Source organism: Neomonachus schauinslandi, chromosome 9 (assembly GCF_002201575.2).
Source record: "Neomonachus schauinslandi chromosome 9, ASM220157v2, whole genome shotgun sequence".
Classification (NCBI taxonomy): Eukaryota; Metazoa; Chordata; class Mammalia; order Carnivora; family Phocidae; genus Neomonachus; species Neomonachus schauinslandi.
Window position 1 is genome coordinate 82,446,291 of NC_058411.1, and position 24,250 is coordinate 82,470,540.

Consider the following 24,250-nt stretch of genomic DNA (forward strand, 5'->3'; position numbering starts at 1 on the left):
CTACTAATAATAGCTAAGGTTTTATTGGATACTGTGAGGACACAGCCAACTTTCACACCATGTCTTAGAGGTTGTGGGGGGCGCGTAGATGCAGAGGAAGCAACTAGGAAGAATGACAACCCCCAAAGATACGGGCCATGGGGCTTTGGCCTGTGTAGTGTAGCAGTGGGGATGTCAGATATAAAACCTGAGGATTACCAAAAAGATCTTGGAAAACTCGAGACCCAAGGCACAAGATGCTGGAGATAAAGGGGTGGGAAATGGAGCACGAATATCGGAAATTTGGGTGAAAGGCTCAAGAAAGAGGCAGGAAGGGGTGTTAGTAGGTCCTGAGGGGGGAGCCTTGAGTCACGATTTCGGGGGCCCCGACGATTGGGAATTTAGGGGACTGAGATGCTTTATGGCCTGAGACGGGGGACGGGACTCTGGCATCAGAGCCTGGACAAAAGTTGGGGTGCGATAGAGGCTCTAGCGAGGTTTGACAGCAGGAGCTGGAGTGCTGGGTCTGAAAGGATGCTGGAAAGTGTTTAGGGAAAGGAGGGGCGTGGCTGAGTGCGCCACCCGGGCACCCGGCCGATCCTCCAGTCTGCCCTGGGGAAGCTGGCCCGGGATGCCGCGGCGGTTGGGGAGGCCGGAGGGCGGGGGCCGGCCGGACAGGCGGCGGCCGGGTAGGCGCTCCGAGCGAGCCGCCCGAGGCTCCGCGGGGGGGCGGTACGAGCTCGGGCTTGAGGGCCGGCGGGCTGGGGAGGAGGCGGCGGCTCGCAGAACATGAATCAGCGGCGGCGGCGACGGCGGCGACGGCTGTGGAAGGAGCGCGGTGGCCCAGCAGCGGCCCCGGAGACCCCGCGCTGCTGACGGCGGCCGCGGCGACTTGCAGCGGGCGCGGGTCTCGGAGGCGCGGGCCCCAGCGCCGCCCCCCGGGACGGCCCCCGCCCCTCCCGCGGCCGTCCTCTCTCGTCCCTCCTCCTCTGTCCCTCCTCCCTCCTCCCTTGTCGCTCGCGGGCCGGGCCCGGCATGGTGCGGCGTCGCGGCCGATGGCGCTGAGGCGGAGCATGGGGCGGCCCGGGCTCCCGCCGCTGCCGCCGCCGCCGCCGCCGCCGCCGCCGCTGCCGCTGCTGCTGGCCGGTCTGGCCGCTCTGCTGCTGGCGGAGCCCGCGGCCGCAGGTAGGGGTTGGTCGGGAGGCGGCGGAACGCGGGGGCGCTGCGGAGGGGCGCGGCCGGGTGGGCGCCCAGGGACCGCAGCGGAGCGAGTCCCGGCCTGGGCGGGCCGGAGACTTGGGTGGGGGGACGAAGCTGGAAGGCCGAGGCTTGGGGGCTGGGGGAGGGGGGCGCAGCGCAGCGTCCGCTGCAGGTTCTTGGGCCGGGGCCCCACCCCCAACTTTCTCGCGTCCGGGGCTCTTCTGGCGGGGTGGAAGGGGAAGGGAGTGGGGCTGTGGGCTGAGTGGTCAGAGGGGATTTTCCCGCCTCGACGTTTCTAGTTGTTTGCTCTCCCTTCCCAGTCCTGGGGACCCCATTCTGCCCGCCCTGCACACGAGAGCCCCACTCTGAAACCACAGGGGCTGGACTCAGCAGCACCCAAGAGGCACACCTACCCCATTTAGGTACAGGGGCTGTGAGGGTGCCCAGTCACGGAAAACATCTGGACATACTCTAGTTCCTGTACCCGCTCAGAGCTTCCTGAAACGGGGAATGCTGGCGAGGATGGGCTGGAGCGAGGTTGCTGGTCTTCGTGGGGGCTAGCCTTGTGTTCCCACGTGGCCATGGAGACATTGGCCGGTTATAGGAGGGCTCCTCTCCAAGTTCCCAGGTCCCTCTGGGACTGTTGGGTGTGTACGGGGTGTGAGGTCATCCCTCCCTGCCCTGTGACCGGCCCTGTGTCACAGGCTAAAGCAGCAGCCTCAGCTGGCACCTTGTCTGAGATGGCACTCCCTGCTATATGAGATTCTCAGGGAAGGGAAGGCAAAGAGTGACAAGTTGACAAGTATTTACAAGGTGAAAGGTGTGTATCTCAGGATCAGAGAGCCCAAGAATTTGCCTAGGGTTGCACAGCAAAGGGCAGGAAGAAGCAGGACTGGATTCAGCTCTGTGGATAGTTCACCTGCCCCTCTGCTTAAAAACATGCCAGGAGACCAGGAGAGGGGTGTGTGTGTGTGTGTGTGTGTGTGTGTGTGTGTGTGTGTGTGTGTGTGTGTGTGTGTGTGTGCAGAGGTAGCATTATGCAAGGTGGCTCCTGTTGGTGTGACAGTAGCTCAGGGGTCTTGGGCTCCCTCTTCAGGGCCCCTCTCCTCCCTTCTACCTCCTACCTCCCTAGCACCCGCCCCTGCACACATTCAGGTATTAATAGAGCCGGTGGCTGCCAGGAAGGCTGCCATGTGTTTGATCTGACGTGGTTCTGCAGCCATATGTTCTCCACTTCAAGGGAGCACCCCCTCCTTCTCTTCCGCAGCCTCCTTTAATTTGCCAGGGTGGGGTGCAGGGGCGTGCCAGCAGCAGTGTGAAGTCTGGCCAGACACCTCGGGCGGGCAGAGAGCTGGCCGCCTGTTGAACTATAGGGGTGCAGCGGTACCTGCCCCAGGTGTATGTGAGGGCCCCATCTTTTTAGCCTGGCTTGCCTTCCTTTTGGTGGTTGGGCTTGAACTTAACATGGCCCAGTCAGGAGGTATGGGGAAGAGGTCACTTCCTTGGAGCTGGGGGGAACTTGGCAGTGGCAGACATGTGGCTGGAGAGCTTGTCATTTTCCTTCCCCCAGCCAAGGCCCAGGCCACCTTCCCTCCCACACTGTCCAACCTCTGCTTTCTTGACCATTAGCTGAGGATGAGCCCTCTGACCCAGAACCTAGGTTCTGGAAGAGGATGGGGGATATTTCCAGGGACAGAGTCCCTGTCAAGCGGGTTGACACCTTCTCCTTCCCACCTCTCAGGCCTGAAGCTCATGGGAGCCCCGGTGAAGCTGACCGTGTCTCAGGGGCAGCCAGTGAAGCTCAACTGCAGTGTGGAGGGAATGGAGGAGCCCGAGATACAGTGGGTGAAGGACGGGGCTGTGGTCCAGAGTGTGGATCAGGTGTACATCCCAGTCAGTGAGCAGCACTGGATTGGCTTCCTCAGGTGCAGGACCCTGGGGGAGAGTGTGCATGCCAGCCTGGGGGCAGGTTGTGCTTTTTCCCTGGGCTTGGGAGCTGGGGGCAATGCTGATGCCCAGAGGTCTGGGTTTTTTTATTCGGCAACCTGTGGAAACTTCCAGAAGTGGGGGCAGGCTGAACCCACTGAGTCTGCCCAGCATAGCTGCGCACCCCCTTGACCCTGGGAGGTGAGCCTGGTGTCCTGTTTCCACAGCCTGAAGTCAGTGGAGCGCTCTGATGCAGGCCGGTACTGGTGCCAGGTGGAGGATGGGGGTGAAATGGAGACCTCCCAGCCAGTGTGGCTCACGGTAGAAGGTGAGGAAGCAGAGACACGAGTGGGCATGTTGGCCTGGAGCAGGTGCTGTCTGCTAGTGACCACACCTCTGCAGAAGAGAGCTCAGTGGAAGCTGATTTGCCCCATTGCCCTCTGAGGCCTGATTGCTCCAGGTTCCAGGCCTTCCCTACCCCAGACATCGGAAGACCCTACTCCTTGGAGTCTGGGTATTTCACAGCCAAGGGGGTGATGAGGACCTCCAGTCTATGGGGTGCAGTCAGTTTCAGTTGTCTGAGCAGCAAGCCTAAGCACCCATCTGGGGCTGGACCCTGTTCTGCCAAGTGGCCAGGCCAGGAGGGGGAGGGCTGGGGGAGGGGAGGAAGGATCCGCAGCTGCGGGAGCTCAGAGCTGTTCAGCTCAGGAAAACAAAGTGACTAAGAAAGTAACAAAGGGCCCTGAACAGGATCTGGGGCCTGCCAGCAGAACTCTGCTAAAGCTTCCGCCCACTCCCCCTCCCTTTCTGACCTTCCCCCAACTCCCCACCCTCTGCCTCCTCCCCTGCTCTGGGAAGGCCGTCAGAGCAGGTCTGGGAAGCGAGAATCTACCATGCCCAAGGGGACAGCATAAAGGATATTCCTAAGGTGCCCAAAGAAGGGAAGCTTCCCCCCTCAAGCTAGATGCCTGTTCTGCAGTTTGACCCAGTCCTAAGGGACCTGTAGGACCTTCTGCATAGAGGGCTGCAAACGGTAGCAAACTTGTGGCTTGGGTAGTTGGAAACTGAGAAGTGGCAAGGCTCATCCCTCCACCCCCCTTTCTCCCCAGGTGTGCCATTCTTCACTGTGGAGCCGAAAGATCTGGCAGTACCACCCAATGCCCCTTTCCAACTGTCTTGTGAGGCCGTGGGCCCCCCTGAACCTGTTACCATTGTGTGGTGGAGAGGAGGCACGAAGGTGTGGGGGCCCGCTCCCTCTCCCTCTGTTTTAAATGTAACAGGTGAGCAGCCTCAGGAGGGAGCTTTGAGTAGGGTTGGTGAGGCTGGCAGCGTGCAGATCTGTGCAAATCACCAAGTCTGCTCTTGTGAGTGTCCAAAGCACACCCTGGTGCCTGGGTATGTGAGCTGCACCGTTACTAAGCTCATTAGTCAGGTGTGCAAGGCTGGCCAGGGAGCTGATCAGTGGTGATCCTGCTGGGCGTGCCTGAGGCCTCTGGAGCCTCTTTCCGTCCTTCACGGTAGTCCAGGCCGTGCACAGCTGGCCCTGGGAGATGAGTCCTGTGAAACCAGGGGCACCCGTTCCCCCCACCCCTCCCAAGGGAAGGAGCCGGGAACCAGCCCACGCAGAGCTAGGAGGAGTGTCTGGCAGGCTTGCCTAGAAGACAAGAGTCTAGGGCTGCAGAGTGGGGAATGGCAGGGAGAAGGAAAGGGGGGGGTGCAGCACAAAGAAACAGGAGCCTCCTCTCCTAATGACCCTTTCCAGAAATTTCTAGACGTTTTCTCAAACAACATATTTATCCATACCTCCACACAACTAGACCCAAAGCAGCAACGCCTGTACACCCACCTGGACCCCAAGATCCTCAGGCACATACGAAGCTTGTGAGGCTCCCTTCTCTGTGAAATAAAGCTCATATTCCTGGTTGAGGCTTGAACTGACCAAAGAAGTTGGGAGGCTGAGCTTGGTCTCACATACTGGACGGTGGGAGGGATAGGTTCTGATGTGCCAAGTCCCCTAGCAATATGAATCTTGAGAAGAGGTGGGCTACCGGGCCTGTTCGGGAGGTGCTGGGTTGGAGCCGATGAGAGGGAAGTTCAGTTCTCTCCAGATGTGCGTGGTTGGGACCCTCCGGCAGCCGGCCTGATAATAAGCACTCACTGAACTCCTACTCCACACACCACACTGTGCTAGGCACCATGGGGGATCGAAGGAATACAAAAGATATAGAAGCCGTCAGTCCAGCCCCCAAGGAATTAGTGTAATTGGGGAGACAAGACACATGCATAAGATGCTGAGAACTATTGCAGGGCAAAGAATCTGCAAATCAACAATGATGCGGGCATAGAGCAAACAGAGAAGGGCTCTGGATTGTACAATAGAGGAGCGAACAGAGAAGGGAGGCAGCTTTGTGCTGTCTGCGGGAGGTGGGATTGAGGCACGGGGAGTAGTATGACCTTTCTCAGGTGCTTACTGTGTGCCGCGCGCTTTATGTGGGTTTGCACAATCCTCCCAATTCAAGAGATGAGAAGACAGAGCCCCAGCCCTGGGGTTTATAGCCAGGCTCGTTAGACTCCAAAGTCCCTGGTTGTTCCAACCTGTCTAGCCCCTTCCTCTGGCTGGAGGGACTTCTAGGATATTCAGATCCAGAGCCTGCACAAACCCCCTTCCCCAGTCCCAGGCTGAATGGGAGTTGCTGCTTGGGGGGCGCTGACTGAGGTTTTCTGGCGTCAGGGGTGACCCAGAGCACCGTGTTCTCCTGTGAAGCTCACAACCTTAAAGGCCTGGCCTCTTCTCGCCCAGCCACTGTTCGCCTTCAAGGTAGGAGGACTGGCAGGAGGGAGGGAGGGTGAGTGAGGCAGGGGCGTTTGCAGCCAGCTGTCCAGCAGCCGGGTGAAGTTACAGTCATTTGGTGTTCCGGCTTCCCGAGGCCCTGCTGGGACCTGAGAGATGAAGGGTTAATTGGCAGAGCTCCATCCCTAGTGAGAGCACCTGAGACCCTGCCATGGCTGAGATGAGAATAGAAACCTGACGTCACAGCAGATTTCCCATCACGATGCAGAGTCCTCGGGAGGGAAGGAGGGAGAGAGGGAACCAGCAGGAGATGGTCAAGGCTCATGCCCAGCCTTGCTTCTGCCAGTCCCGGTGGAGGGAGTGGGGCTGGGAAAAACAGCCTAGCAGGATGATAGCGGAGATCCAAAGGGCTGGTGTGCTGGGAGGGAGAGAACCCGTGTTGGGGGGGAATGGGTTGTGGCTGCAGGGGCTGCCTCTCAGTTGTCTCTCCCAAGGCCGAGGTACTGTTGTCCCCCCTTCCCCGCCACACCCACTCTCTTATCCTATTCCTTGGCCAGATAGGGACCCTGATTCAGAGAGAGGTGACCTCTCCCTGCAACCAGCTGATAACACTCTCCCTGGTATGAGCAGCTCTCCCCTACTGGCTTCTTGGCTTGTATATGACTGTGGTGCTGGGAGTGCTGGGTAGCCATCATCAGGTTGGGGGGACCCCAGGCCTTAGGGAGGGACTTGAGGCTTCACTCCTTCCCGGGCACTCGAGTCCAGGACGCTGACTCTCACTCCTTGTCCACAGCACTGCCTGCAGCCCCCTTTAACATCACAGTGACAAAGCTCTCCAGCAGCAATGCTAGTGTGGCCTGGACACCAGGGGCCGATGGCCTGGCCCTGCTCCAATCCTGTACGATCCAGGTAGGGAGAGGGAGGACAGGCTCTCCTGGCCATGTTCGTACTGTGGCTGCCTCGGTGGCACTTTGTTCACAGTGGTATCACATTTACCTACACTTGTCCGTGGGGCTTGGTGTCCAGCTCTCTCCAGGTGTTGCTCCCTTACCAGGAACAGCCCAGCCCGCCCCTTATCGTAGGTGCTCTGGCCACCAAGTGACTTGGCAAATTGGCTCAAACCCGTACATTCTTCAGGCTGGAAAGCAGATCACTAGAGCAGATTTGGGATGCCTGGAGGAGTTTTTCTTCTGTCGGCAAAACCCCAAACCTTTGATTTAGGTGATACCTGTACCCTCATGCCCCATCCCCTGACTCATGCCAAAGAGAACAAGGGGACTAGAAGGGGTTCTAAGCCCCAGAGAGTGGAAAACCTGGGTGAGGTGATATCAAAAACAAGAGGCAATGCACACTTGTTTATTTTCATCTGTTTACTCAAAGTTTTTAATGAGCACCTTTGAAACTGTTCTAGGCAGTTCCCCCAGGCAGGAGAGGCCCCTGCTCTGGGCTATACCATTTAGAGGACTCCACTCTGGCCCTCTTTTGGCTGCACCCTTGCCCCTGGGCAAGGAATCTGTAGAGGCAAGGGGATATGCCCATCTAGATCATGAGGACATCCCCTCCCCTTCCCCCAACTGCCACACTACACCATCTTCTAGATACTCAGGACCTCCGCCCTTATGGCCCCCAGTCTGCTTCTAGGACCTGTGTGGGCCTCCTCCCTGGTCCCTCCTTGGGAGGGCATGGTTTGTGCACCTCAAGTCCAAAGGGCAGCCGTTGTGGGGAATCGGTATGCAGGTAGCATTGTCCACACCCGCGCAGTTGATGTTCCTCCCGGTACAGACCCTTGGCTCACAGGCTAGCTTTTCTTGTGCCACCACATTCTGGCTTGGGAATCCTAGGGATGAGAGGATTATAAATGCAAACCTGACCTTGATTGAAGCTTTATTTGTCCATATACCATCATAGGAAATATTTTGTCCAATAATTTGTTAGCTGACTTATAACATTTAAATATTTAGCCATATGGTATGTGGATCTCCATTTGTACACTTGTCCTGGGCCCCCAAAATGTAAGGTGAAGGCCTGGTTCACTGTGCTCCTAGGCTCCCAGTTACTCTGCCCTTGAGAAACTGAGACTTTGCACTCGTGTGTAGTTATAATAAATGGTAACCCTTCTAACCGAGTTATGTATCAAGCATAAAAGGGTATGAGTTTTCTGGAGTAGTTGGGAAAGTCTTTGACAGAAAACGTTGTATTTGCACTGAGTCCTAAAAGATGAGTTGGACTTTGCTAGGAAGAGCAGGTGTTCCAAGCAAAGGAACAGCATTTGCAAAGGAATGGAGGCGTGGAACTTGGTGTTATTAGAGTGCGGGCAGGTGGAAGGGAGTGGGTTGCAGGTGTTTGCTGATAGGCTTAGAGGAGGCATTAACTCAAGATCTCCCCCCACCTCCTCTGTCCCCTGCTCCTGCCCATGCCTATTGCATCTTCGGCCTCCCTCCTCTCCATCATTACTTTGCGGCTTTTCTGTAGGTGACACAGGCTCCAGGAGGCTGGGAGGTCCTGGCTGTTGTGGTCCCCGTGCCACCTTTTACCTGCCTGCTCCGGGACCTGGCACCTGCCACCAACTACAGCCTCAGGGTGCGCTGTGCCAACGCCTTGGGGCCTTCTCCATATGCTGACTGGGTGCCCTTTCGGACAAAGGGCCTAGGTAAGGGGCTTGCAGAGCAGAGTGGCTGGGCAGGGCCTGCACGGGGAACAGGCGATGTTGGCTTCAGTCCTGAATGAAGTTGCTTGAGAGAGAGGTTACCTGAAGGGGGGTTCCTGCCTCATTCAGCAAACACCAAGTGTCTGCTGTGTACCTATGAATTAGATAAATCCGGCCCCTTCTCATGCAGCTTTAGTTCTAGGGGTGGAGCAGACATGCAAATTAGAAAAGATCAGATCATTTGGTGAGGAAGAGTGCCCTCAGGGTGGTCCAGGCATACCCCCATAAAGAGATTGAAGTTTGAATGATAAGGAACAAGCCACACATGGGGGAGGGGAAATCACTGCAGAAGGGGGCACAGCAAGTGCAAAGATCCTGTGGCAGGAACTTGCTTGGAGTTCTCCTATCAATAGCAGAGATGCTGGTGGGGCTATGAGGGGGAAGTGGTGAAGGATGCTACTGAGGCAGTAACCAAGAGCAGCACTGTACCTAGCAGGGTGCTGTGGGTCCTGCCATTGCTCACCCCTCCTCCACAGGACTCTGGGTGAGAGCAGTCAGAACTGGGAGGGAAGTCCTAACCCCCACCTGTAGCTGTCTGAGCTGTGTAGCTCTTGGGAGTTGGTTCCAAAGGCTAGCACGGGATGGTGATAGTGGGAAGGGCAGGGCTCTTAGCGGCCTTCTCTCTTTGGGTACAGCCCCAGCCAGCGCTCCCCAGAACCTCCATGCCATCCGCACAGACTCAGGCCTCATCCTGGAGTGGGAAGAAGTGATCCCCGAGGGCCCTTTGGAAGGCCCCCTGGGACCTTATAAATTGTCCTGGGTTCAGGACAATGGAACCCAGGTAAGGGGCACCCAGGTAAGGGGAGACAAGCCTCTACTCTCCAGGTACACCGAGTCATCTGTCAGGACTCTTAAGACCTTTAGAGCTTCCGAATGGCTGTCCTTGGTGGGCCTGGGGACTTTGGTGGGCTGGGCCTCCCACCACCCCAGGGAGTCCACTTTTCCCCACCTTCCCCTGCAGGCTTCCCTCCTTATTGGATTGTCTCCTGTTAGGATTGCATCCGGTGGCCACTTGTAAAGCAGGAAGCACATTCCTAAACAGACTGGGGGAGGGCACTGATAAGGCTGTCTTATCCTCAGCCTGGTTCCTTCCCATCCCCCACCTCTGCCTGCCTGGACTGAGCCTTGTTTGTGTTCAGGGGAGGCCTCTGCGGCCTGGGGAAGGAATGTGATGACTCCCAGCAGGTTGTGTTCCTGAGGTCCCTGAACCCACAGTGTCCCTTACCTCCTGGGTTCCTATCTGGACCTTTTTCTGCATTCAGGCCCCAGCTGGAGGCCTTTTCCTCAGACTCAAATGTGGGATGGGGGTTTTTCCTGGCTGCAGGGTGAGCTGACAGTGGAGGGGACCAGGGCCAACTTGACAGGCTGGGATCCGCAGAAGGACTTGACTGTGCGTGTGTGCATCTCCAATGCAGTTGGCTGTGGGCCCTGGAGTCAGCCACTGGTGGTCTCTTCTCATGACCATGCAGGTAAGGCCTGTAGGGGAAGGGCAGAGGGGATCAAGGCTCTCAAGGCCAACCTAGATTGGTGGAAGGAGCTTGGTAGCACCTTTGCTTCTAATAGACCCAAAGACTCAGCAGTTGAGGCCAGGGTTGGTATTTGAACTATATGTCATTCTCCCCCTGCCCCAGAACTAGCATAGAAATCCCTGGTCGTATCGTAGGTTCCAACAGCCAGGGCCTGTCACTGACGGGGTAGGAACTCTTGGGGCTTCCTTTGGAGCTTCTTTCCCCTCGGGACCTTTATTGACTTAAGAGAACCTCTTGTCCAGGCCAGATGGCCATCAGTGGAAAGTTCTAAAGGGACTCCTTGATGTCAGCCTCGCTCATGCCACTGCCCCCATCTCCCATAGGCCAGCATGGCCCTCCCCACAGCCGCACATCCTGGGTGCCTGTGGTCCTGGGTGTGCTGACAGCCTTGGTGACGGCCGCGGCCTTGGCCCTCATCCTGCTTCGAAAGAGGCGGAAGGAGACACGGTTCGGGTAAGGGGGTAAGGACAGGAGGGAGAGGCGGGCGATGACTGAAGATCTTGGGGCTGACTCCAAGTCCTGGGTTTCCCCTTAGGCAAGCCTTTGACAGTGTCATGGCCCGGGGGGGAGCCGGCCGTTCACTTCCGGGCAGCCCGGTCCTTCAATCGGGAGCGGCCTGAGCGTATCGAGGCCACATGTGAGTGTGGGGAATCATAGGAAAAATGGACTATCTTCGCGCCCCTTTCTGTATTCTTTTTGTTAGCTCATTAATTTGGCCAGTGTGTCTGAACATTAATGGGTCCTGAGCACACAACAGTGGCAAAGACACACAGACCTACCCTCGTGGAGGTTGCCATCCTAGCTGTGGGAGAGCTAAACTAAGCTCATGCCTTCTCTGAGGGCCGAGCCTGGGGTGTCGGTCAGGAGCCAGAGAGGCCCCTCTTCTGTCTCACCACCCTTCTCCCCACAGTGGACAGCTTGGGCATCAGCGATGAACTCAAGGACAAACTGGAGGATGTGCTCATCCCTGAGCAGCAGTTCACCCTGGGCCGGATGTTGGGCAAAGGTGTGTGGGGCTGCATGGGGATTAGCCGGAGTGGAGTTTGTCTTTGATTGCTCCCAGCACTTTGGGGGTGTGGGCTTGGGGCAGCTCCTGTGAACACGATATGCTGGCAGACTGCTGAGTCGGGGATGTTTGGGGGAATGGTGGCTGGGGATAAGGAGGGCAGAGGAGCACTCCCAGCATACTTTCGTCGGCTGTGGACAAGGGAGCCTCCTGCAGTGGCCCCGGAGTCTAGTGATTTGTGTCCCTGGGGAGGGTCACCTTGAAGAAAAGGGGCTGGGGCTGGTAGGGCAAGGGGCCTCACCATCATTTGGGTCGGTTCCTAGGAGAGTTCGGTTCAGTGCGGGAGGCCCAGCTGAAGCAGGAGGATGGCTCCTTTGTGAAAGTGGCCGTCAAGATGCTGAAAGGTGAGTGGAGAATAGTAGACCTGGAGTGAGGAGTGGAAGGGGTCCTGAGCCGGAAGTAGGCTCTGGTGCACCCCTAGACTTTCCAAGAAGAGTTAGTCAGCACTAACTAGGATGCCGTCTGTGCCACGTGAATAGTTCGAAAGCATAAACCCACACACGTTTGCGCCCTTTGCTTTCTGTCGTCAGCAGTGACTGTCCTCTGGGCTCATTCAGGGTGATTAAAGCTGGTTGCCTGAGCGTCTGGGCTATCCAAACCAAAGGGAAGACCATTAGCAAGTGGAAAGATGGTAGGAGAGCCCCACTCCATGGGAGTTTCTTCTGCTAATGGCCAGACTGTTTCCTGAGCCCTCTGGGAAGCCCAGGAAGGACAAGGCCTAGGAGTCTTGGGTCAGAATTGGGGGCACATCTCCCTTATTCCCTCCCTTCCATCCTTTTCTTCTAGCTGACATCATTGCTTCAAGTGACATTGAAGAGTTCCTCAGGGAAGCGGCTTGCATGAAGGAATTTGACCACCCACACGTGGCCAAGCTTGTTGGTGAGCTCCTTCTTGGGGGGAGGCAGATATACAATAGGGCTAAAAGTATGCTCCCCTAAGGTGGGAGGGCAGCCTGTAGGAGAGAAGTTTGGACTTAGCTGGTGAGGAAGCAGATAGCAAAATAGCAAGGAAGGTCCTGGCTGAAATCTGATCCAACTCCAGGTAAGGAGTTTATCGTGCAGGCCCTATACCAAAGGTCTGCACTTGAAGACTGCTCATGTGAACAGAGGAGAAGGAGGGGACAAGTAGATGCTCCAGAGATCTGGGGGGCAGCCAAATCTTAGGTAGTCACCAGTAGGTGGGCCAGTGTGGACTTACGGGGAGGGAGGTAGCAGAGCCAGGGCTAGAGATAGGACCTAGCAAGTGGCGGACTCATGCAAACACCTGAGCCATCTCTTGACTGCTATGTGCCCTGCTCCTGACTCTCCCTTGTCCCCAGGGGTGAGCCTCCGCAGCAGGGCCAAAGGCCGTCTCCCCATCCCCATGGTCATCTTGCCCTTCATGAAGCACGGGGACCTGCACGCCTTCCTACTCGCCTCCCGGATTGGGGAGAATCCCTTTGTGAGTGCCTGAGGTGGAATGGCCAGGAGTTGGAAAGGGACAAAGACCCTGGCATTGAGTTTGGCTTGGTGGGCAGGGCCGATTAAACTGGTTGGGAAGAGGCAGGCTGGCTTTGACCCTTTTTATGTTAGAAGGCTTCCTTCTCCCTCACAAGCCCTGCTGGGAATTTTAGGCGGGGCAAGGGCCCACTTCTGGGAGAAGAGACCTCTAGAGCTCCACACTGGGAGTGTCTTGACTCTTGGATGCTCTCTCAGATCTGCCAAAGCTTCTTTGCCTTGGGAAGCCCCTCCAAACGCCCTCCTTTCAGTAATTCCAAGGACAGTCTTTAGGCTTTCTGGCCAGGGAACCCCCTTCATCCTGCCCTGGCTGGGTGGGCAGATCCAGCCTGAGCTTGCCCTGTCTGCCAACTAGAACCTGCCCCTGCAGACCCTGGTCCGGTTCATGGTGGACATCGCCTGTGGCATGGAGTACCTGAGCTCCCGGAACTTTATTCACCGAGACCTGGCTGCTCGGAATTGCATGTATGTGAATTCTAGAGGGCTCGGGGCGTGGGGTGGGTGGGGAACAGAGCAGCCTACGACAGGAGAACTAGCTAATGGTCGGCTCTCACCTGGGTGCGTGGGGACAGCTGCGGAGCAAAGATGCCCTGGTTTCCGTAAGGCTGACTGCATCCTCCAACACCCCTCACAGGCTGGCGGAAGACATGACAGTGTGCGTAGCTGACTTTGGGCTCTCCCGGAAGATCTATAGCGGGGACTACTATCGTCAGGGCTGTGCCTCCAAATTGCCTGTCAAGTGGCTGGCCCTGGAGAGCCTGGCTGACAACCTGTATACTGTGCACAGTGACGTGGTGAGCAGGGTGGCACAGTGAGGCTTGGTGGGAACACAAGCAGCGTGGCCTAGGGTGTGGGTGGCCCTTTAGAGTCCTCAAGGACCTAGCTGGGTCTCTTCTTTGGGCTTTGGCTTCCCCCTTATGAGGCCCCTGAGCCCTAAGATGTGCTTGCCTTAGGGTTCTGCCCAGCTCAGGAAACCTAGTGACATCTCCCCTCCAACCTTGCTTCCGTCCCAGTGGGCCTTCGGGGTGACCATGTGGGAGATCATGACTCGTGGGCAGACGCCGTATGCTGGCATTGAGAATGCTGAGATTTACAACTACCTCATTGGCGGGAACCGCCTGAAACAGCCTTCAGAGTGTACAGAGGACGTGTGAGTGCCCTGGGAAGGGGACCTGGGGAGGAAGGAGGAATTTGGGGTTTCAGGTGCTGCCTGCCACCACAGCTACTGGTCCAGTGGGAGCTCGGAACCTCAACTGGACCTTTCATTTTTTTGGTGGAAATGTCCTTGTCCCCAGAGGGAAGACCAACCTCCACTCCAAGCTGCCTCTTCATCTGCTACCTCCCGTTTACTCTCTCTCCCGCTTTCCCATCCTGTATTTTTTGTTCCACCCTTTCTTACACTCTTATTTTCTCCAGTTTCCAGGAAGAACCAGGAACCCCGAGGGCAGAAGGTACAGGGTTGAGCAACAGCACACGATTCTGTCACCTTCTCCCCACCCACCCCCCACTCCTTCTCAGTCCCCAACTAGTCTAAGAAAACCTCCCAGGCTGAGCCCTCCCTCCCCCTCAGACAGGGCTGCACCAGGGCAAGAAAAAACTGCCTCTCTGTCACATTCCTCGCTAGACAAGGAGGGGGTGTGGGGGGAGCGGGAGGTTGGCTTCCTCTTGAGGGAGTGGAGAGACCTAAGATCCTGGGGAGAAGAACTGCCTTCTTTCCTTTCTGAAAGCCTGGAGCCTTTGGGAGTGGGGTAGGGTGGGGATACACCCACTGCACAGTGGAGTGTTGTGAACCCCTCGTGACTGGAAGACAGGGTTACTAGCATTAGCTGGGTACTTTACAGGCATTCTTTCAGGTAATCCCCCTCTAACCCCATAAGGAAAAGACTATCATTATCCCTATTTTGTAGATGAAAAACTAAAGATTAAAGAGGTTAAGTAACATGGCCAAGGTCACACAGCTATTAAGTAGGTGAGTTGGGATGTGAACCTAGATGCCTGTGATTTTAGAATAGGTGCCTCTTAACTATGACGCCAAATGTAATTTGTCCATTCTAGTGTTGTATTTCCCACCCTGTGCAAGCCAGTTTCCCTGGGGCCCTGGGGGACCTTTTCACTAGTACCAGGGGGAGGGAGTCCACAGTGATCCAGGGAAGGAATCTACTCCCTACTTCTTGCTGTGGGGCTGGACCAGAGGTCCAGGATCAGGGACAGGCAGAGGAAGGTGCCTGAATGGTGGGGTCCTTTTTCTCTAGGGCAGTTGGTTTGAAGTGCCCTGATCCTCGACTGTGCGTAAGAGGGAAATCTGAGGGCGCGAGCCAGGCCCTACCCCTCCTGCTCATCTGCACAGCTCAGGGCATGGCAGGGGCAGGAGCTCAGGTCTCCCTGTGGCTGTAGCCTGCCTGGGCATCTGGAGCTGCAGAGGTTCTGCTGGGCATCGGGGATCAGGCTCCGGCTTAGCTTCCTCTCAGGCCGGGGCTAGTGTTGTCAATAGGCGGGCGCTGGCCTCCTACCAGCCAGCCTGGTGGACAGGCGCCAGTTGGCTCCTAGCACAGCCTTGACAATGTAGCCCAGCCTGGCCACATACCCATGGCCCCGGACCATTTCCATGGCCTCTTCGATGTCTGGCACCATTCCTCCCATCATTGGGGGCCCCTGTCAGGAGGGCCAGTGTGTGGGGCAGTGTTTGGGGCTTCTGTTGTAGGCACAAGAGAGTCAGGCATTTGCTCTGACTGCATCTGGTCAGAACCCCCTTCCCTTAGTTCTTTTTTTTTTTTTTTCCCCCTTAAGCCTGAGGCATTCCCTGGGAACAGGACTAAGACCTCAGGGAATCTGTAAGGCTCCTGAAAGTGTATGTAGAAAGTGTTCCTTCCCGGGGGGAGGGGGAGGAAGGGGCGGGGAGGGCTGGAAGCTTTTCTAGATTCAAAGGTGTCCATGAACAATGAAGATTTAAGTCTGCCTGAGTGGGTGAGGATTTGGGACAAAGGGTGGCTGTTCAAATCCTTGCCATTAAAATAACACTGACTCCTGCTGTGTTCTGCAAGACAAAAGCACGCCTAGTGCCCCTCCCAGCAGAGCCTAGGACGGACTCTGCAGCTAGCTCCATCCCTTTCTACCTGTGTGACCTTGGGCAAGGTTCTTAACCTTTCTGGGCCTCAGTTTCCACAGTGGTAAAATAGGGATCATTTATTTCACAGGGTTGTGGTGAGCATTAAATGATAAATGTCAACTACTTAGAAGAGGGCCTGATACATAGTCCTACATACGGGTGTGTTAAAGAAAAGTTTCCCAAATCGTGGTTCCGTATGGTTAAGGGGCCTCAGCTTCTCCTCGGGGGTCCTCACTGCTACCCCTCAACGCTCCTCTGCGCCCAGGTATGAGCTCATGTACCAGTGCTGGAGCGCCGACCCCAAGCGGCGCCCGACCTTCACGTGCCTGCGGATGGAGCTGGAGAGCATCCTGGGCCACCTGTCCGTGCTGTCCACCAGCCAGGACCCCTTGTACATCAACCTGGAGCGAGCCGAGGGGCCCGCCGAGGGAGGCCCCCTGCAGCTGCCTGGCGGGGACCAGGCCAGCAGCGGGGCCGGGGATGGCAGCAGTGTGGGGGCAGCGGGGGGCACCCCCAGTGACTGTCGGTACATCCTCAGCCCTGAGGGGCTCGCCGAGCGGCCCGGGCAGGAGGAGGAGTCGCCGGAAAGCCCCGCCAGTGAGGCCCGGAGGCGGCTCCTGCAGCAGCAGGGGCTCCTGCCCCACAGTAGCTGTTAGCCCACAGGCTGAGCGCGGCCGGGGCGTGCTGCTGGCTGTGATGCTGGCCGAGGACCCTGGCCCGGGCCGCGCGGCGTGGGGGCTCCTGTGGCAGTCCTCCCAAGCTGCGCTGGAAGCCTGGACCGACCAAATGGCCAATCCCAGTTCTTCCTGCGGCCACTCTGGGCTGCCTGGCATCGGCTCAGGCCGGGCCGGGTGGAGGTGGGCCCGGCCTGGTTGCCTAAACCCAGGCAGCTGGCAGGAGGGGGGTGGTTATGTTTCCATGGTTACCGTGGGTGTGGAGAGGAGTTGGGGGAGGGTAGATCCAGCCCTGTGGGCCTCTACCCTCTGGCCGAGCTGCCCCTGCTGCTTTAGCGCATGCACTGAGGTGTCTCTCACCCCGGGGGCCCCAGCCCTGCCCATGCTCGGGGTTTAAGTGTCCGGTTTTGCTCTTCCTCACAAAGAGATGCCCTTGTGTTATTCCCCTGTAGGTGAGAGTTGGTAAGGGGTTGATACAGTCAGGTCCCAAGTGCTGAGAGACAGTGGGGCACTCCCAGGTCTGAATCCTCGTCCCCTTCCTGATGACCCAGCCCGCCTAGGCCAGGAGTCAAGTGCAGCTGACCAGGTCACAGCAAGGCATGCTGGATCACTGCAGGCTGCCATTTGCCCAGCCTCTAAAGGCAGGGCACCCAGCCTGGCAAGAGGAAGGGGTGCTGTAGGCCCTGCCCAGGAATGCGTGAGGCCAGAGAGGAGTCCAGGAGCCCCTCTTTACGCCCTCCCACAGTCTGTCTGAGCATGCTACCAAATCCCAAAATATCCTAAGACTAACAAAGGCAGCTGTGTCTGAGCTCAATCCTTCCATGCAGCGTCCCTTAGTCCCAGTTTTCCCTCTCCCTGGAGACCCTCTTCTGTCCCAAATCTCCAGAGACAGAGAGAAAATAGGCCTGATGGTTGGCGTGGGTGGGGGGGAGTTACTGGAGCCTGGACCCCAGCCCTGGCTAGGGGAGCCCCCGGATTGCATGGGGCAGGCCCCTGCTGTTAGGGATATTTCCAAGCCGTTAGAAGCTGTTTAAAAACAGAAATAAAATTGAGAGCTAAAGACCCAAGGCTTTGTCTCTTAACTGTTTACTTTTTTCCAGATCGCAAAAATGAAGCATCTCTGCATAGAGAAAAATCTGGAAAGACATATGCCAAAATGTTAACAGCTGTTATCTTTACATGATGTGAGTTAAAGGGACTTGTTTTCCTTTGTGCCTTCCAAGTTTTCTGCACTGAGCACAAAATGCTTTTGTAATTAGAGAAGACCCCAAAGAATGTTATCACATTAAAGATAATACATAGTCATGTAGACAATTAGGAAAATGTAGAAAATCATTTTTAAAAGTGGCAAATACCTATATTCCTACCACCTAGAGATAGCCGCCCTTGACCTTTTGAAAACGTAAATGTTTTGAAAAAGTTCTTTATCTTGGAATAAGGACAAAGACTGCTTTGGCTGTCTCCTACTCCTCTATCAGACTTCCCTTCTGTCGTTGGGTGTGGATACTTTGTTCTCATCTTTACACCATTGCTGGGAGCCAGGGGAAACTCTGGGAAGAAACAGGCAAAGAGAATGGTTTGCCTCTTCCGAATTAGAAGTTAAGAGCATGAAGTTTGCTTCCAAGTATTTCCATCTGAAAATTTTAGTTTAGAAGCTTTATTTATTTTTAAAGATTTTATTTATTTATTTGACAGAGAAAGAGCACAAGCAGTGGGGAGTGGCAGGCAGAGAGAGGGAGAAGCAGACTCCCTGCTCAGCAGGGAGCCCGATGCGATGGGGGGCTCAATCCCAGGATCCTGAGATCATGACCTGAGCTGAAGGAGGATGCTTAACCGACTGAGCCATCCAGGCACCCCATAGTTTAGAAGCTTTGAGAGCAAGCTCGTGGGAGCATGTAGCAGGAGGCATGAGAACTGGGCCTTTCTCTGTGTGGAGGGGTGTGGGAAGACAGGGAGGGACACAGGTATTGCCCTGCTGGCTAAGGGCAATGGAATGGGGCGGGTGCTTCTGAAAGCAAATATCCTGAAAAACCTGGTGCTGGTACTCCAGAATCTGGTTCTCACGTGGATCGTGAGACCTGAATTCACTTCCAGGGAAGTGGCTTTCAGAATGTTTCCTGCTGTAATTAGCTTTAACTGCAGGTAATGATTACTTGCGAGGTCATGTTTGGGAATGATTGAGAAGAGCTTTACTCTCAAATAATTGTCTACCATTAATGGGACCCTATTATGTGCCAGGCACTGCACCAAGCACTTCATATATATTATCTCATTTAATACAGAGAGCATTCCTACAAGATGGGAATATAATTATCATCCTCCGATAGGACAGAAATGAGGGTTAGTAACTTGTCCAGGGTTATGTAAGCTAATGAATGGTCAGTTCAGGCTTGAAACCCACTAAGAGAGCAGAGCCTGTGCTCCTTCTCCCCCCAGCATTCCAGAGAGCACCCTGAAGCAGCTCTGTCATGATCATGTTATCTTTCGGGTGAATGCAGGTCAGTAGTAGGCACCTTTTAAAATGTACAGGAGGGGGGCACCTAGGTGGCTCAGTCGTTGGGCGTCTGCCTTCGGCTCAGGTCATGATCCCAGGGTCCTGGGATCGAGCCCCGCATCGGGTTCCCTCCTCGGCCGGAGGCCTGCTTCTCCCTCTCCCGCTCCCCCTGCTTGTGTTCCCTCTCTCGCTGTGTCTCTCTCTGTCAAATAAATAAAATTTTTAAAAATAAATAAATAAATAAATAAATAAATAAAATGTACAGGAGGCTCCTGGGTGGCTCAGTCAGTTAAGCATCTGACTCTTGATCTCAGCTCAGGTCTTTATCTCAGGGGTATGAGTTCAAGCCCTGCATTGGGCTCCACACTGAGCATGGAGCCTACTTAAAAAAAAAAAGTACAGGAGTTCTAGTGTGTGTGTGTGTGTGTGTGTGTGTGTGTGACAAAGTAATTAAGTGGGAGTTACCTACCAGTAACTAAATCTGTGTAAATAATTTTCTCAGCTCAGTCTTTTTTCCCCAAGCATCTTGGCTCCCCCATGGTAAAGGGGTTTGAGGTAGGTGATAATAGTAGAGTTTTTGAAAACTTTTTTTTGAAGTATAGGACACATCTCAAAAAAATACACCAATCAGAAGTGCACAGTCCTTAAGAATTTTCACAAACAGATCCAAATAACCAGCAACCAGATCAAGAGACAAACATTACCAGCACTCTAGAAGCAGCCCTTTAGGCCCTGCCCCAACCTCTGCCTCCTCCCATCTCCCCAAAGGTAACCTCTATCCTGACTTATAACATCATGGATGAAAGTAGCTCTTTTTAAAGTTTATATAGAAAAAAAAAAAATAAAGTTTATATAGACTCATATAGGTTGATTTTTTTTTTTAAAGATTTATTTATTTATTTATTTATTTGAGAGAGAGAGAATGAGAGCACATGAGAGGGGGGAGGGTCAGAGGGAGAAGCAGGCTCCCTGCCGATCAGGGAGCCCGATGCGGGACTCGATCCCGGGACTCCAGGATCATGACTTGAGCCGAAGGCAGTCGCTTAACCAACTGAGCCACCCAGGCGCTCTATAGGTTGATTATTTTGTGTTTGTGTTCTTGGAACCCACAATATGTTTTTCAGAATCATCTAACCATACCAATTTTGAGAAGTGCGAGTCAAAAAAAAAAAAGAAGAGTAGATAGAACAGTGCTTCTGTTCTGTTTTATATTTTTGTTTTTTATTATGTGCCTAGCTCAGTGCCTCTCCCACCTCAAACAAGCTCCCTCAAACAAATCACCTGAGAATCTTGTTAAAATGTGGACTGGATTCAGTAGGTCTAGGGTGGGGCCTGAGATTCTGCATTCTAACAAGTTCTTAAGTGATGCTGATGCTGCTGGTCCACACATTGAGGTGCAAGCTCCATCAGTAATTTGAAAGGGTACAGGATGAATTTGAAAAGTCAGTCAATGCCTCCACTATATGAGCATTCTAACAAAATTACACTAGTGGAAAAGATTAGAGCATAATTTAATTTCTACATCTTATAAAATTTAATTACTTTTTCTTTATGTGTGTCTGATTGATATTTTTCTACTTAAAAATATTAATTTATTGGGGTGCCTGAGTGGCTCAGTTGGGAAGCATCCAACTCTTGATCTCAACTCAGGTCTTGGTCTTGATCTCAGGGTCATGAGTTCAAGCCCTGTACTGGGCTCCAGGCTGGGTGTGGAGCCTACTTTAAAAAATAAAATAATTTATCTTTTGGATAGATGTCAAATACCCATCGTAAAAAATTTAAAAGGTATAGAAAGGTAGATGGGGGGGGAGGGGAGGAAGGTAGACTGTAAAAATAAGTTGCCTTGTCCCTGGCCCTTCAGTTCTCTTTCCAGAGGCAACCACTGTTACTGATTGATTGTGAAATTTTCAATAACCTATACACTTATTTTTCTTTTGCACACGTGGTAGGTAATTGTACAAGCTGTTCTGCCCCTTTGCTCTTTTTATTAACAGTATATGTGGGGCGCCTGGCTGGCTCAATCGGTACAGCGTGCAGCTCTTGACCTCAGGGTTGTGAGTTTGAGCCCCATGTTGGGTGTAGAGATTACTTAAAAATAAAAAACCTTAAAAAAAAACAGTATGTGTAAGTAAATAGCTAATGGTATATATTCTGGATATTCTAAGTGCTTTTGGTAAATTTTTTTTTTCCTGTTTAAATTACATTTAAAAAAAATTTTTTTATTGTTATGTTGGTAATTTTTTTTTAAAGATTTTATTTATTTGAGAGAGAGAATGAGCTGGGGAGGAGCGGCAGAGGGAGAGGGAGAAGCAGGCTCCCCGCTGAGCAGGGAGCCTGATGCAGGACTCGATCCCAGGACCCTGGGATCATGACCTGAGCCGAAGGCAGACTTAACCGACTGAGCCACCCAGGTGCCCTTAAGTGCTTTTGGTATTTTAATTGTAATCTTCACAACAACCTTGTGCAGAGGTACAATTGTTTCTATTTTATGGATGTAATTCAAATCTAGTACACCCTCCAGAGCCTCTATATTATGAAGATTTTTTCCTAGCTGTACATCTGCATCTCCACTCTTCTATGTGCTGTGTCATAATTTAATAAGTTCCTTATCAATGGGCATTTAGGTTGTTTCCAATACTTGGCTATGAATTTTTTAGGCATACCATTCCATACTTGTAGGAATGTATCCATAGAAAAATTCCTAAAAGAAAAGTTGCTGAAGGAATCTGCATTTTAAATTGATATTGCCAAGGTGCCTTCCAGAGGTGAGTTTTGTCTATTTGGTAAGTGAGAATGGTATTTCATTGTAATTTTAGTTTCCATTTCTCTTATTATAAGTGATGCATCTTTTCATGTTTGAGAGCCATTTTGATCTTTACCATGAACCGCCTTTTCCTTTTCTACTAAGTTGTCGGTCCCTTGTTACTAATTTATAAGTGCTCATTTTATATAAAGAAAATTATTCCTGTGTGATATGTGGCATAGATGATGTTTTTTGTTGTGCTTGTTCGAATGTGTCTGTGTGTGAGTGTTTATGTGTGTGGCTTCTAGGTTTTGTGTTATACTTAGAAAGGATTTCCCCACTCCAAGAGTGTTTTTAGAAACCTGCATTTTCTTCTAGTGCTTCTAAAGTTTATTTTTCAGTGTTTTCATTTTGAGTGGTCTAAAAGAGGTGAGATACGGATCCAATTTTTTTTTTCCTGGTGGCTACCCATTGTCCAACACCATATATTGAACGATCTATATTTTCTGAACATTCTTTAATAATCCATCTCTATGTATATATAGTACTTCTTTTGTCATATACTATGTTCACATATGTATTGGGATTTATTTCCAGATTTTTATTCCATTTCCATGTGCCAGTACCACTATGTTACTGTAGATGTATGGTGTAGTTTTCCTACACGTCCCTCTTATGTTTTTTTTTGCAATGTTCCCTCGAGGTTGAAGGAACACCATCATAGGGCATAGCATGCCAGCAGTGTAATGAAGGAATGCAGGTCTCCCAAGGCTTTACAGAGTGATTTGTCCATGATGTCACCCAGCAAGAAAGGGGCACAATCAGGATCAGAACCCAGGAATTTACCTAGTTCCTCTATCTTTCCAATGCCCCAGAGTTGGAGGGTAGAGGTGGTAGAGAGGCTGGATTGACTTTTCAGTCCCCATCCACAATTAACAGCTTTCTAAGTCCTATTGATTCCACTATCCCAGTTTCTTTTGAATGGGTTCTTCCTGTGGTCAACATTCTCAGATCTCCCCTACTCCCCAGACTACTGCAACAGTTCTGGAAGCTTCCTGACCTCTCCCAACCCAGGCCAGGTCATGCCCCCCTGGTTATAAAGCCCCATCCCTCAGCACCTGGGGAGCTTATCTTCAGGGCTCTCATTCCCCTTTTGTAATTAATTAGTTGTGATTATCCACCCTCTCCCCCTTGTAAGTTGAGTGAGCACAGGATCTTGTCTGCTTTATTAATTGCAGTATTCCCAGGCCCTCAGCACAAAATCCTAACCTCAGTTTTCTAAAAATGCAAAGGTAGAATGGGAAAATAATATTTATTTCACAAATCCTTTTGAGGATTAACTGAAACTAATTATCTGTGCCTATAAGAGGGCCACGTACGTAGCCAAGGCTCAGTAAATGCTAGGCACAATTTCTCACCTTTTCCCCAAATTACTATTTTTCCCACCAAAAAGGGGCAAAGCAAAAGGGAGAAGTTGTTTGGGTCCTCCCTAAGACACAGAGGACTGGAGGAAGACCCCCTGGATCATTAAAAGGGAGAAAGGAATTTTACGTCTCGACCCTTGAGAACCCAAAAGGCCCCAAGTCAGACTGCCTGGCCTGAACTTGGCTGGCGGGCTCCCAGAAATGCCGGGTGAGGGTCCTTCTACCCGGGTGCCGACAAGCTGAGCCTGAAGCCCGGCTCCGGGCCTAGCGCGGCTCAACGCGCTGCCTCCGCGGGCCCGCGAGGGACCGGGCCACACGCGGAGCCACGCGCAGCGTCACGTGCGGGCTCGCTCCGCCCCGGCGTCGGCGGAGAAAGGCTCTGGCCGGGCGGCGGAACAGGAGCGCCTTTGTCCGCGGCGTGGAGGGGCCCCAGCTGCAGCCTGGCCGCGGAGCGCGGCCGGCTGGCCGGCGGGCACTGCACTGCGGCAGCCGAGGGAGCACTTCCCCGGGCCGGGGGAGCCGCGGGGAGGGGGAGCCGCGCAGCTCCAGGTTGGCGGATGCCCCCCCCCCCCACGCCGATCGCCCGCGCCCAATGCCCGCGCGGCTTTTGTCAAAGCTGTCCGAAGTTTGTCTCCTCTGGAGGTAAAATTTCTTTCAACAAGGATTGACTTGGCCACGACGGACAGAAAAGAACCGTGAGCTCCAGTTTTTCCGCCCTGGGAGCTCAGGCGCTGGGAAACAAGGAAGGCACCCGGAGTTTGCCCAAGAAGAGCTAAGGAGCAGTGTGGACAGTAGGCGCGCCCCGGGGAGGGCAGAGGAGGAGAGAGCTGGCCTGGCCGGGGTGGCTGGAGCCAGCTGGGCAGAGTGGAGGCCGGAAAATGTCCGAGCCAGGTGGCTGGAGCCGTGGCGAGGCCACATGGAAACAAGGTCTGCAGATGCTTACTGGGCAAAACGGAGCTGAAGACCCGGAGGACATTGCTAAAGCCAAAAAGAACATAATCCAGCTCAGTAGACAATTTTTCATTTTTTTCAGTTTCGTAGCAGAAATCTTTTATTAAAGTGAAATATTATGTATAACGTGTCAATATAAAATGGATGAAAATATATGCAGTCCT

The 24,250-nt window shown here is 53.6% G+C and overlaps 1 protein-coding gene across 1 annotated transcript; it reads left to right on the plus strand.

Annotated features, from left to right (window-relative positions):
* The first annotated feature begins 1,003 nt into the window (after window positions 1-1,003).
* On the plus strand, window positions 1,004-24,250 carry TYRO3 (TYRO3 protein tyrosine kinase). The gene is given in 22 exon segments (XM_021695623.1): window positions 1,004-1,164; window positions 2,921-3,104; window positions 3,333-3,433; window positions 4,215-4,385; window positions 5,837-5,923; window positions 6,690-6,805; window positions 8,369-8,546; window positions 9,239-9,384; window positions 9,928-10,072; window positions 10,456-10,585; window positions 10,668-10,695; window positions 10,697-10,769; window positions 11,043-11,138; window positions 11,462-11,542; window positions 11,985-12,077; window positions 12,517-12,638; window positions 13,050-13,159; window positions 13,329-13,488; window positions 13,708-13,844; window positions 16,066-17,658; window positions 21,626-21,733; window positions 23,165-24,250. Coding segments are annotated over 20 exon segments (2,679 nt in total). The 5' UTR covers window positions 1,004-1,034; the 3' UTR covers window positions 16,457-17,658; window positions 21,626-21,733; window positions 23,165-24,250.